Source organism: Malaya genurostris, chromosome 1 (genome assembly GCF_030247185.1).
Source record: "Malaya genurostris strain Urasoe2022 chromosome 1, Malgen_1.1, whole genome shotgun sequence".
Classification (NCBI taxonomy): Eukaryota; Metazoa; Arthropoda; class Insecta; order Diptera; family Culicidae; genus Malaya; species Malaya genurostris.
The window spans coordinates 138,495,073-138,508,679 of NC_080570.1; the positions used below are offsets into that span (position 1 = coordinate 138,495,073).

The 13,607-nt window shown below is 38.1% G+C and overlaps 2 protein-coding genes across 3 annotated transcripts in view; one reads left to right on the forward strand and one right to left on the reverse strand.

Annotated features, from left to right (window-relative positions):
- Positions 1-2,096, reverse strand: part of LOC131425911 (cytosolic carboxypeptidase Nna1-like) — a 113,678-nt gene extending 111,582 nt beyond the window's left edge. The window contains exon 1 of the mRNA XM_058588199.1: positions 1,488-2,096. Coding sequence (XP_058444182.1) covers positions 1,488-1,518 — 31 coding nt within the window. The 5' untranslated portion in view covers positions 1,519-2,096. The remainder of the gene's footprint in view (positions 1-1,487) is intronic.
- LOC131425912 (glutamine-dependent NAD(+) synthetase) overlaps positions 1-13,607 on the forward strand; it is a 151,112-nt gene that overhangs the window by 111,818 nt on the left and 25,687 nt on the right. The gene's annotated exons all lie outside the window — the stretch shown is intronic.

Sequence of the window (13,607 nt, forward strand, 5' to 3'; positions counted from 1 at the left end):
CTGTCAATGTTAGATTCGCCCTTCTTTGAAAAACAGCTGAAATGGCTTACGTGAACTCGCATTAGAACTTGCATCATAACAATATTCATGCATACAAAATCGTATGCAACATTGATTTGTGTTGAATGCTCACTTGCTCTAACTTGGATGTCTGTTCGTCTGGTGAATACAAGGGCAAAGTTTCGACAGGGAAATGCTGCCAATATCATACAACTATCCGAATCGCTAGGTCAACCACATAAAGCTCCTGTCTTAGTTAACTCGATACGGCTAGACACGAAATATGACAACCCATTAGCCCTAACAGGGCCCCAGAATAGCGCCCAAAACGCCTATGAACTGTTTAACGGATTCGGGTTAGTAGGACGTATCTTCGGGATTCGATTGTTGTGTTTCGTTTCTTCTTTTCACCTACATTTCCCTTGGAAACCAATCCACCTCTCCCCCCATGCCCGTGCCCGGGGAAAATCCTACTAGCTCTAGTTTATTATGCTATCGTTTCTCATCAATTTTCGCTACTGACGTTGGTGCTTTCGTTTCGTTTAGCAAGACCTACACGATTGGTTGGTCTACCGGTTTCAATGGTTATGAGAAGCAGTGCCAAATCTTTCTTCATCTCTAAAAAAATTTGCATCGTACATTGAGTCATATTCCTAACGGCGACCTTGCCCCGTCTTGCCCGTCCTTGCGTCCGATAATATAATTTAATGGAAGTCATAAAGTGCTTTTGGCCAACCGACCAGCCAACCACCAAAGTCAACAACGACGGTTCGACGGTGAACGAGTAGACGACGCTTGTGAGAAGGTGGTTTTTTATCTGTTCTTAACTGTCATCAATAAACTAAGTCATTTGGTTGATTTTAGCTCTGCACTGCGGCGACAGGCAACATTTTTTTTTTGTGTAAGGTTTAGGAAACAAAGGTCCACCCTACGCATTTAGTGGAACAGAACTCTGACATAATAAGTTTTTCGCTAACTAGACTGGTGTAATGCAGAAATTGATGCAATAAATCAGGAAAAAAAATATAGCATTGCGACAATCGAACTGCCAATTTTTTACTCCTGATTGGCATGTCATAACAAGTTACCGATATATAGCTATCAGACCACTGTTGGAGCTAGAGTTAGTGCTAGAGAAGGATACTGGAACTGGGTTGATTTCATTGTGATAAACGTAATTCAAATCGAGTTCAACATAATAGTCGTGAAATCGTGCTGCCATGCAATTCATTTGACCGGATTTCCAGGTCATTGTTCGGGGACACACAAAAAACCCACACAGAAAGCTTACATAAAGCAAAGCGTCGGAAAATTTATCGCCTTGAAATAATAACCTGACTAAACATTCCAAGTTTAAAATGTACATAATTTGGGGAGAAAAGAACAGACAATCACCGGAATCCTTCCGGAGAAAGCGCTTCGGTCATCAAGGATTCAATTTGATTTTACAACCGCCATGATTAAAAGTACACAAAACCGTTACTCACCCTCATTGAAATTCACCGGAGCGTCCATCATCTTGTAGCCGTGATGAGGGGGACTGAAGCGGGGACAGGAAGGATCGCGGCTCGAATCACCCGTCAGTTCCGTTGTGTCGGATTTCGGACAAGTCAGCAAAATCGCTGCAGCATCCGTGCGGTGGTGCACCGTTTTCTCAGCTCCTCGGAGAAACCGGTTCGGTTTCGCCTTTCGTTTTCCAGTTCAGTTGATTTGACAAAAACTCTCTCCGGAACCCAGCTACGGCAGCTCCGGACAGGAGCATCAATATTTGAATTTCAAATTAAATTTCCCTTTTTCTCGTCTTGAGTCCCAAACCGGAATAACAAAGGATCCGGGCGTCTGTAACACTAGCATAACATTGTCCTTTGGGATGGGGAGCAAAAACACTTCCGCCCCGCGTGGCAGCCGCCAGCTTCGTTAGACAATAATCGCGTGCTTTTTCACCGTCTTATCTGCGCAATTTCCCGTTGCACTTTTCCGCTACTGTTCTCACTGCCTTCCTTTCACTCTAACTCAACGAATAATTCGGATCGGTGTCAGTACCGGTCACGATTATCTGCTGTTGCTAATTTCCATAATTAATTGGAATTAACTGTGCTGGAATAGTTGAATGCGAACATCTCACTGATTAGGACTACTTGGATCGTTTGTCGAGTGTTTATTTGTTTTCCGTGTAACAAGTTCTTGTGAATGAATAAAATTAGCAAACCCAAATATTATGGTTTGAGATGGAATTTTCAACTTATAAAGATATCCGCCCCCGCACTTTTTTATGAAAAACAAGGGATAAATTTTGATAGAAAGAAAGATTATCAGTGCACTTGTAGGAAATAATGTTATCTTATTTTGCTATGTAATGTAACTTGAATTGAATAACAAAACAAAAATTGAAAGCATTTCAGGCCAAGAATTAAGTTTCCTGTATATTTTCTCTTTTACGTCGGACTACGTTTTCGTTTTTTTAAGGTACGCATTTGATATATGCAAAACAATACCTTTTATAAAATAGCCAGGTTGATTCTCCTATCATCGATGACAATCTTCAACTGCTCATTCGGTTGAAGAATGTTCGTCGACGACAATATCAACGATCTCGTGATCCTGCTATGAAAAACATCGTTAAGGATTTATAAAAAAAAATTAAACATAGATTTACTCTTTTGCGAAATGAAAATTTCACTAAAGAAATTGAACAAATTAAACCATATTCTAAACCTTTCTAGAAACTTTCTAAGGTTCTTAAGAAACCTCCGAAACCAATTCCTGCTCTCAAGAAAGGAAATCAAATACTTCTTTTCAGGAATCAGAACAAATTGGCTCAAATCGGCAGTTCGAGAGTGTCCACAATTTTAATTTGAACGTTGTGAGTCCTATTGAAAATGAAGTCTCACTGAAATATGATCATATTTCAACACAAGTGTTATCACACGATGACATTATTGAGACGAATTTTGATGAAATTAAATCAATTATTAGAAAACTTAAAAACATGAAGACTCCTGGTAATGATGGAATTTTTAATATTCTTATTAAAAATCTTCCCGAAGTTGCCTTGAGACTCCTGGTTAAAATTTTCTACAAGTGTTTTTCATTAGCTTACTTCCCAAAAAAATGGAAAAACGCTAAAGTAATTCCTGATAAAAACCCAGCAGAAACATCAAGTTATCGACCAATTAGCTTACTTTCTTCTATCAGTAAACTTTTTGAAAAAATTATCTTGTTGAGAATGATGTCTCATATAAATGAGAATTCATTTTTTTTTACCAGAGCAGTTTTGATTTCGTCATGAACATTAGACTACTCATCGACTTGTAAGAGTAACGAACATGATTAAAGCAAATAAATCTTCTGGGTTATCCACTGGAGTTGCTCTTTTAGACATAGAAAAAGCAATCGACAGTGTTTGGCACAAAGGATTAATAGCAAAAATGTCTGATTTCCAGTTTCCTATTTATTTGATCAAAATGATTCAAAATTATTTAACTGATCGTACTCTTCAGGTAAGCTATCAGAATTGTAAATCTGAATTGCTACCCGTACGAGCCGGTGTTCCGCAGGGTTCGAGTGTAGCTCCAATCTTGTATAATATTTTCACTTCTGATCCTCCAAATCTACCCGTTGGTTGTCAGAAATCGTTATTCTGTGACGACACAAGTATGTTAGCCACGGGTAGAAATCTAAGAGTGATCTGCAGTCGCCTACAAAGAAGTTTAAATATTTTCAGTGATTATCTGTCAAAATGGAAAATTAAACCAAATGCAGCAAAAACGCAATTAATTATCTTTCCTCATAACCCAAGAGCTTATTTTCTTAAACCAAACAATAATCACATTCTCAAATTGAATGGCTTGGAATTGACATGGCCTGATCAAGCTAAATAATTAGGTTTAACATATGACAAAAAACTCACTTTCAAGGATCACATTGGAGGAATCCAGGCAAAGTGTAATAAATATATTAAATGTTTATATCCTCTTATAAACAGAAATTCTAAGCTCTGTCTAAAAAACAAATTGTTAATTTATAAACAATTTTTCAGACCAGCCATGCTTTATGCAGTACCAATTTGGTCAAGTTGTTGTTCCACCAGGAAGAAAACGTTTCAAAGGATTCAGAATAAAATTCTGAAAATGATTTTGAAGCGTCCTCCCTGGTTTAGTACAAATGAGTTACACAGACTGACAAATATAGAACCATTAGATGTAATGTCACATAATATTATAAGCAAATTTCGACAAAAATCGATGCAATCTTCAATTGAATCGATTCGCTCTCTGTATTAGTTAGTATGTTAGTATATAAGTTTCTTTTCCCCATTGCACAATACAAGTAAGTTTAGAATTTTCCCTACACAAAAATCTCAGAATTGTGGAAGCAAATGATGTCCTCATGGTAACAACCAAATCATATAACACATGGAGCAATAAGTCTTGAGACTAACAATGGAAACAACATATTTTTTGCAAATTTTTTTTTATTCATCAACATAATCATCTTTTAGGGTGATACAATGGTTCCAACGTTTTTCCAATTTTTCAATACCATGTTTATAAAAAAATTTATCTTTCGCTTCAAAATAAGCTTCAGTTTCAGCGATGACATCCTCATTTGAGCCAAATCTTTTTCCCTGGAGCATTTTTTTGAGATCAGCAAAGAGCCAGTAGTCACTGGGGGCTAAATCTGGCGAGTATGGGGGTGGGGAAACAAATCAAAGCCCAATTCGTTCAATTTCGCCATTGTTTTCATCGACTTGTGGCAGGGTGTTTTTGTTCCATCGAAAGCAATCGCGGCACCCACTTGGAAAAAACCTTTTTCATGCTCAATTTTTCATGAAGGATAGTAAATACACTTCCACATGATATCTGTGTCATCTCAGCAATCTCACGGAGCTTCACTTTAGGATCTTTCATTATAATTTTTGTCACTTCACTCACATTTTCCGGTGTAACGGCTTCCACAGGTCTACCCGAGCGTTCCGCGTCATTTGTGTCGGTACGACCACGTTTAAACTCGGCGAACCACCGACAAACCGTTGCTTTTGATGGACAAGAGTCCGGATAACATTTTTCAATCCATTGTTCCGCTTGCACGGTGTTTTTACCCATTAAAAAACAATGTTTTATCAAAACACGAAACTCGGTTTTTTCCAATTTTTATACAAACTACAAAACGACTTTACTCCATCCTCAATAACTCAGCTGTTTCTGGTCGGATCGACTTAAAATTTTGACCCGTTTCAAGCAAAGGTTAGCACTCTAGAAAGACGTGGTTACTGGTTTACTACGAGCGCCATCTCTGCTTTAGTCTCGGGACTTATTGATCCATGTGTTATATAATAGGGCTGAAAAGTCACCACTTGTGGCTGAACACCCAATTTAAATCTTAATAATTTAATTTTAACTCATATTCCAATAAATAGTTATTTAAAAAAAATTTATCAAAACATGAAAACATATTGAGCAAAGAAATAAGTTCCCTGTGTTTTCTTTGACGTAGAACTACACCTTTGTTTTCTTTCTTTAAGTTACGCATTCAAAATACGGAAAACAATACCATTTAGAAAACGTCCAGGTTTTGAACACCTACAGGCAGTGTCAACAATTTTCGAGCAGTGTCAACTATCAACGAGCAACAAAATTAATTGACATTCATTCATACGCTGCTCAAGCATTTAAGCTATCGAAAGTTCTATGTCTATTCTCACTTCGTGAATTACTTTCCATGATAATTTCCACTTCCTAGCTACCACCAATACCAAAGATAAACTCCAGATTACAATGTCCCATACGATCCATTGTCCAATCCATGCCTGAATGTGTTGGTGTGGCAATTATCAGTGGTTGTGTGGTTAATGTTTGTGTGAGTATTTGGCCAATATCCAGTGAATTTTGTCGAGCCGTATCGTGCCAATTCTTGAAGAGTTTTTTCGGAAGTGTATGACTATGAAATTCTTAAATGTGCTTTCCTCAGTATAAGATTGAACCCCGCAACATCCTAATCAGTGTTGGGAAAATCATGATCCGAAAAAGTTCATTTCACTATCACTCGTGAAAAAAATCAGTTCAAGAGCATCCACAACCTCGAATTTCACTAGTGATTTTTTGTGTCTGCGAAACTTGATGATGAATTTTCACCCAAAAAAATATCGCTAAAGAGATAATCAAAAGGGAGAAGAGTGGATAAATTTCCACTACGCTTCAGCTCGACACCGAAGTAGTTCGTGCAAGATTTAATGATATTTTCATCAATTTAAAAAATCTCTGCTGAATAAATTCGCAACTGAACGCCACTGAGAAATAATGACAATATTTTCGGTGCAAGTATGCTGGTTAATATGAACAAACATATTTTTTCGCCAAATTCCAAATATTGATTTTAGCGACGAAAGGATGTTTTAATCCCAGCAAGCTGATTACACAACACTATTTAGATTAAACACAAAAAACGCTATTCAGCATGAATTTGTTTCATAGAAGTATCAGCATTGTCAGCATGTCTCGAACACAAAGTAGGCGCAGTGTTTGATTGGTGCGTTTGAATTGGCATGGCGATAATCTGCGCTCCTGTTACTTCTGCGTACGTTATTCAAGCTAAATTGCATGGCATGGCTAATATTTTTTCATCAGCTGCATAACTTGCTCTGTGATCGTTTTTATTAATGTTTTTATTATCATTACAACTATTATTAATCACAGCACTTGTTTCTTCACTTGTGAAAAAAATCACTTGTGTTGCGATTTTCGAAACGAAACACTGATCCGTATACACTGCATCGGTGTGCGTAACAGACACGTCAAATTGCTCAATTGTAAAATGTTTGGTCAGTAATCGTAATACAGTAGGCTTAGTAATAGTGTGATTTTATTGACCCTTCGTCGACTAGCTCCGGCAAAATGCCACAGAAACAATAAAAGTTGGAAAAGAAACATGTGTTTATATTCAACATATAATGGTTTCTTGATTTAATTGACTTAAAGGCTTCGTGGGATGAGACAATACTAAAGTAAATAAATTCTAAGCCATAATTCTAAATAATTTGAACTTTCTTATTTTTTTTAACTTATCAGCGTTTGATAACTCAAACGCACTACCATTGATACTGCCTCGTTGAAACTTCTATGATGGAATTTATGTGTTAACGCCATGCAAACTCAAGCATTCGTTTGAGTTTTTTAACAGCCGTTGCGTTCTTTTTTTTTATCTGTCAACCGAATTCCGGTGGCAGAAGAAATTTATCCCAATTTTCTTGAGGAGAAGAAATTTTTTGAATGTCTTTCTCGTCACAAAAATGTCTTTTCTTTCATCGATTTTAGCAGTGAAAAATTTTGTAGAAAGAAAAAAAAATTTGCAATGAGATTTCGCCTATTTTCGCAGTAGCGAATTCCCGTCAAGTTCAAGCAGAAATTTTTTGAAACTCGGAAAGGATAATGATTTTCTTTTCTAAATTTTTACGAAAGAAATTCAGAAAGACAATTATTTTAGTCATTTAGTAAATATCGAAAGCGGCTGCTACCGAGACTGAACTGATTTCTCGTAGAAGATAAACTAGTTGGATTATTTGGAAATAAAACTGGCTAGAAACCAGCGAAGAGTTTATTATGAAAAACTCGTACTTTCTGATTATTTTTCTGGTTACTCCGCGATTTGCCCAACGGATTCGCTCAATTCTAATACATCTAATGATTTTAAATTAAATTTTATTTGAAGAAAATTTCAAAATTTTGATCTGACAGCACATGAATGACTTAATTCTACAAACGATATAATCCATAGTTACTTAACTTGTCAAATGACGCAATATTTCATTCGTACAGAGTTTTGTGGACTCTGAGTCTACCGCTGTATGGTTATATTTGCATCCATTATTCATCAAATAGGTATGTGCTTCTGTGGTTCAGTCGATTAACTGCCGTGCTTTGTGAGCTAATGTTTCTCAGTTCAAGTCGCGCGGTTGCTATCGATCTTTTATTTTTTTAATTTCATTCGATTTCAAACCATTTAATTTTCAAACCACACAATTTTACATGTTCCAGAAAATAAATTTGTGTGAAATACGACGCTCCATTTATGTGCATCCCGTCATTCATTGGATTTATGGTTTCCACAACAACCATAGCATGAAAATTCATCTGACGGCTTCGTTCATTGAACAGACGTGTTTGCAAGCGAATTACCACAATTTAAACAGCGTATGTCCATATGACAATTTGTTATACCATCGGTCGAAGCCCTGGCAATGACGGTATTGTGTTAGGTTCGCAGTGTCATCATGCCGTTTATAATTTTCCCATCTAACTTTCATATATTCCTATCCATGACAGCATCCTAAATGCCTCGAACTGAACTTTATTTTTCAACATATCAACGCAGCGCAGAGTGCGCGGAATCCCGAATCACCTACGCTCGATGGAAATCCCAAAAATATTTGCAAGTACACTGAGGTCTTATTTTACGCGGGGATACGCGTAAAAAAACCCGCCCAAAAAACCGTGTAACTTCGGAAATCCCCGTAAAGAAACTGCAAACTTTTGATTTTTTGTGCTACATGTCTTAGAAATGCATGAAACGTCAAGATCTGGTGTAATCAATTTTGGAAATCCAAGATGGCGACTTCCGGTTTCTTGATATTCCTTGAAAACCTTTACAATATGGGTATTTTCGCAGCGGGATCGATGAGTAGATGTCGGAAAACGATGTTCGAGGTGGTTCTAAAATCCAAGATGGCTACTTCCGGTTACTGATATTTTTTGAAAACTTATAATTGAGATATTTTTGGTATGATAATATAATAATGATAGTGATAATATGCAAGAAAACAATGTTTGAGGTTGTTCCGAAATCGAAGCTGGCGACTTCCGGTTTATCGATATTTATTGAAAACCCTTAAAACATGAGTATTTTTGGAAAGGATGTAATGCCGAAAAAACAGATGTTTTTTCAAGGAATTTCAACAAATCAAAAGTCGTCATCTTGGATTTCAGAACCACCTCAAACATCGTTTTCCGACATCTATCTCATCAATCCGGTCCGAAAATACCGGAACCGGAAGTTGCCATCTTGGATTTTGAAACAACCCCAAACATATCATTTTGTTGCTCTACACATCCGTTCCAAAAATAGCCTTATGATGGGGGGTTTCCACATTCATTACAAAACACTTTTTTTACTAATCAAATCCGTAGACTTTTTTATACGAACTACCTCTTAAATGAAGGTTTCGGTGTAGTACGGAGTGTAACGAAAATAAGCTATCCACAAACATTTGTGTTGTACGCATGTAAAGGGTGATTTTTTAAGAGCTTGAGAACTTTTTTAAACAATAAAACGCATAAAATTTGCAAAATCTCATCGGTTCTTTATTTTAAACGTTAGATTGGTACATGACATTTACTTTTTGAAGATAATTTCATTTAAATGTTGACCGCGGCTGCGTCTTAGGTGGTCCATTCGGAAAATCCGCTTTTTTATCGACAAATTTTGTTCAGCGATGAGGCTCATTTCTGGTTGAATGGCTACGTAAATAAGCAAAATTGCCGCATTTGTAGTGAAGAGCAACCAGAAGCCGTTCAAGAACTGCCCATGCATCCCGAAAAATGCACTGTTTGGTGTGGTTTGTACGCTGGTGGAATCATTGGACCGTATTTTTTCAAAGATGCTGTTGGACGCAACGTTACAGTGAATGGCGATCGCTATCGTTCGATGCTAACAAACTTTTTGTTGCCAAAAATGGAAGAACTGAACTTGGTTGACATGTGGTTTCAACAAAATGGCGCTACATGCCACACAGCTCGCGATTCTATGGCCATTTTGAGGGAAAACTTCGGAGAACAATTCATCTCAAGAAATGGACCGGTAAGTTGGCCACCAAGATCATGCGATTTGACGCCTTTAGACTATTTTTTGTGGGGCTACGTCAAGTCTAAAGTCTACAGAAATAAGCCAGTAACTATTCCAGCTTTGGAAGACAACATTTCCGAAGAAATTCGGGCTATTCCGGCCGAAATGCTCGAAAAAGTTGCCCAAAATTGGACTTTCCGAATGGACCACCTAAGACGCAGCCGCGGTCAACATTTAAATGAAATTATCTTCAAAAAGTAAATGTCATGTACCAATCTAACGTTTAAAATAAAGAACCGATGAGATTTTGCAAATTTTATGCGTTTTATTGTTTAAAAAAGTTCTCAAGCTCTTAAAAAATCACCCTGTATTTGTGATGGTTTTTTATGCTCATATCACAGCATGCTGTGCGTTTGGCTGTCAGCTTTCGTTTGTTTATTCTGCGTTTTCCAAAGGTCGCCAGGAAGAGGCAGAAAACCCGGTTCTTCAGACCCGAATCTGGACCAGAAAGTGGTATCTCTAATCATGAATAACAAATCAATGTCAATACGTGATTTGGCCAAAAAACCAGGAAGGAGTGTTGGAATGATCCAACGTATCAAGTGGCGAAATCACCTGAAGACCTACAAGAAAATCACGAAACAAAGTGTAGAACAGAAGAAGCGGAGGACTCAAAAACCCTTCCAAGTCCACAATACTTTACTGTCGTCGTTGGGGAGGATGTGAGCGATGCGGACAGATCGATTCAAGTGGAGAAATTTGGTCGAAAAGTACGGGTTTTCACACTACTGGAAATATAAATGCAGAAATCTATCGATCTGAGTGTCTCCAGAAGAGATTTCTGCCTTTATATAAGAAGTATAGTACACCTCCACTGTTTTGGCCGGATTTAGCGTCGGCTCACTATGCCAAAACCACTCTCAATTGACCAGAGGAAATAGTATAATTTTCGTTGAGAAAAATTTCAATCCACCAAATTGCCCTCAGCTTCGACCCATCGAATGTTACCGGGCAATCGTGAAAAGGGTCTTCAAGAAGACTGGTAAGGCAGCTGGGAACATGCAGGAGTTCAAAAACATTTGAGCTCAAGTGTCCAAAAAATGCGATGCAACACTTGTCCGGAACTTGATGAAGAGCGTTCGATCAAAAGTTCGAAAATTCGTGAAGGAATAACTTAAATTTCATCCGGTTTCCATTATGCTCAAGTTTAACCTCGTACAATAAAGGATCAATTTTTAGTTTGAATAAAATATCGTATTTTATCATAAGAAAAATTTGTGGATACCTTATTTTCGATACACTCCTTAGTTTCGGTTTCCAAAGGAGTTCTGAGGTGTAATTGCTTTGATTTATCATATTTCAGACACTGTTAATAGCTAAACTTCGGAGATTCTTATTTTATCAAAGAAAGAGTTGAAAATTAAAATTTGACTGTTTCTCCCTGCAGACGTTATTTTGGTTTCGTCTTGTCGTAGGAAAACAAGAGACGTTGGCATTGATACTCTCTTTTGTTGCTGTGAGATATTTCCGAAAATTCTTCGTCTCTCTTTGTTTGTTTTTGATGCAATCATTTACAATTGAGACAATACAAAACGAACCTGATGCTGTTGGATTGGACTTTCGGTTCTGATGAAAATCATGACGGACATTTTGAACCGCACATGTTTTGATTTGGCCGAAGAATTCAAAATTCTTTGGTTAAATTTCTGTTGGTAGATGAACTAATTTTATTCTTATTTTTCTTCTCATTGCAGGTAACAAAAAAATCCTATTTGATTGGTCAGAGCTACGTGATGGTAAAAGGTTTGAAATAGTGTGGTTTTTTTTTGTTTGCAAAAAAAAATCGGCATTAGTTCAGAGATGTTGAAAACCATCTTTGATTATTTTTCCACAATGAAGCCGAAAATGTTGCGGAGAAAAATACGGGAGAATTTCTTCTTGACTCAAAATTAAAACGTAACTCTAGAAAAATAAAAGAACGACTTTCTAAGTTAGGATTTTAAATCAAAAGTGGTGTCAATAAATTGAAGCATTTCTTTTTCAGCAACATGGAAATTTCCAACAAAGCATCTTTAAATTATCAAAACAATTTTTCGTTCAACTGCACCCTCAAATGATGAGTGCAATTAATCATTAAAAAATTGTCAACTTCATAGTTTGATGATTAACGACATCGGCTAAACTCAATCAAGCACAAACACTCGTTCTTTTTAGTTTGCTGTCCTAGCGGCTGCAGTCCTCGGCGGTTACGAAATCCATCACTCTAAAACGCGAAAGGCACTTTTTTTCTTCCTCTCAAACCATGGTCCCAATTCCGCATCAACTCCATCGACTAGTCACGTGCACGCCATAATTTTCCCGAATCCCATCAATAACCATCAATTCACGGAGATTGGTTCCACGCGGCGGATCAACCATCCAATAACTGTCTCCTACGTGCATTCACAAAGCTTTTACCGATTATCACGGACTGGATAGATTGGAAGAAGACGCGCGCGCCCGGCACCCGGAATGTTGTACCTGCGACTCCCGCCAATTCCTGGCGCGGCCCGGTCGAACGATGGTTGGAAATCGTCGTATGCAAACTAAGCACGACTCCGCGGGAGGAAAATTCCAGGTCCCGTTCTTATCTTTCAAGTATCTCCTAGCAGACTGAAGTCGTAACCAGTATTCCACGTTCACAAACAACAACGTCGACGACGACGACGACCTACTCTACTACCACTTTTTTTTGTTTGTTCGCCTGCTACTACAGTCAGTCAGGCTCCCCGGCCATGTCCTACTCGCCTACTCACTGTCCCTAACCCTCTTTTTTCTGACTTGGCGAGAGGTGGGAGGTGGATAGCAGGCAACAATTCAGTACCGACAGACATAGCACAGGCACGATGCTCTCGGGTCTGTGGCGGAATGTCGATTCCACTTTCTGCATTCCATACCGCGCAACCAAACACAAACACACACACACATCAGGTACTCGGCTGCTCTCCGGAGGTGGCTTCCGTCGCTAGGATACGTATTAAATTTAATATAACAAGTCTATTTCGTTTCATTCGCCGAGAGAATGCGCCTCCTGCGGAAGAATCTTTGTGAGTGAGATTCCCTTGGGTATGTGGGCGCGGGGACGGAATTGGGAATTCGGCTGCATGTGAAGGTATTTATTATTAAGTAACACCCCGCTGGTAGTGAACAGAAGAAAAAAAAAACTATATTAATTCGAATGTGTCAGGTTGCTACTTTTATGATGCTATAAAATATGCAACATATTTTACAAATTGGAACAGTGAGACAGTTTCACGTGTGAGCACAGAATCATTTTCCCAGCTGTAGAGAAAACTGTACGAGAAGCAAAACTCGACACAGTTCAATAGTCTGGAAAATTATGAAGCAAAAACAAAGTTGCCAGGATATAATTCATAGACGTGGGCTCCTTCGATCTGAACTGATCCGATTCGATTGGAAAATTCGAACAACACAAACTTGCATTCGATCCGAACGAAAACCAAAAAAAAAAAAGAAACACATGATAGATAATATGCATGTTATCGGACGAATTGACGTATGGATTTCAGTTGAAGTGTAGTAATAACCTGTAGTACCGTTCCGGATTCCGCTAGTTACCCGCCCGTTTCGTTTCCGTGGGCCCAGCCAAGCATCAACTGGAGGATCACAGAGGAGACAGAGACAGTGAAAACAACCTCAACTCAACTACCATCACCTGTCTCGTGTTCTGGGTTTGTACCTGACTGGGAAAGGAAAAAAAACCCTCCTCT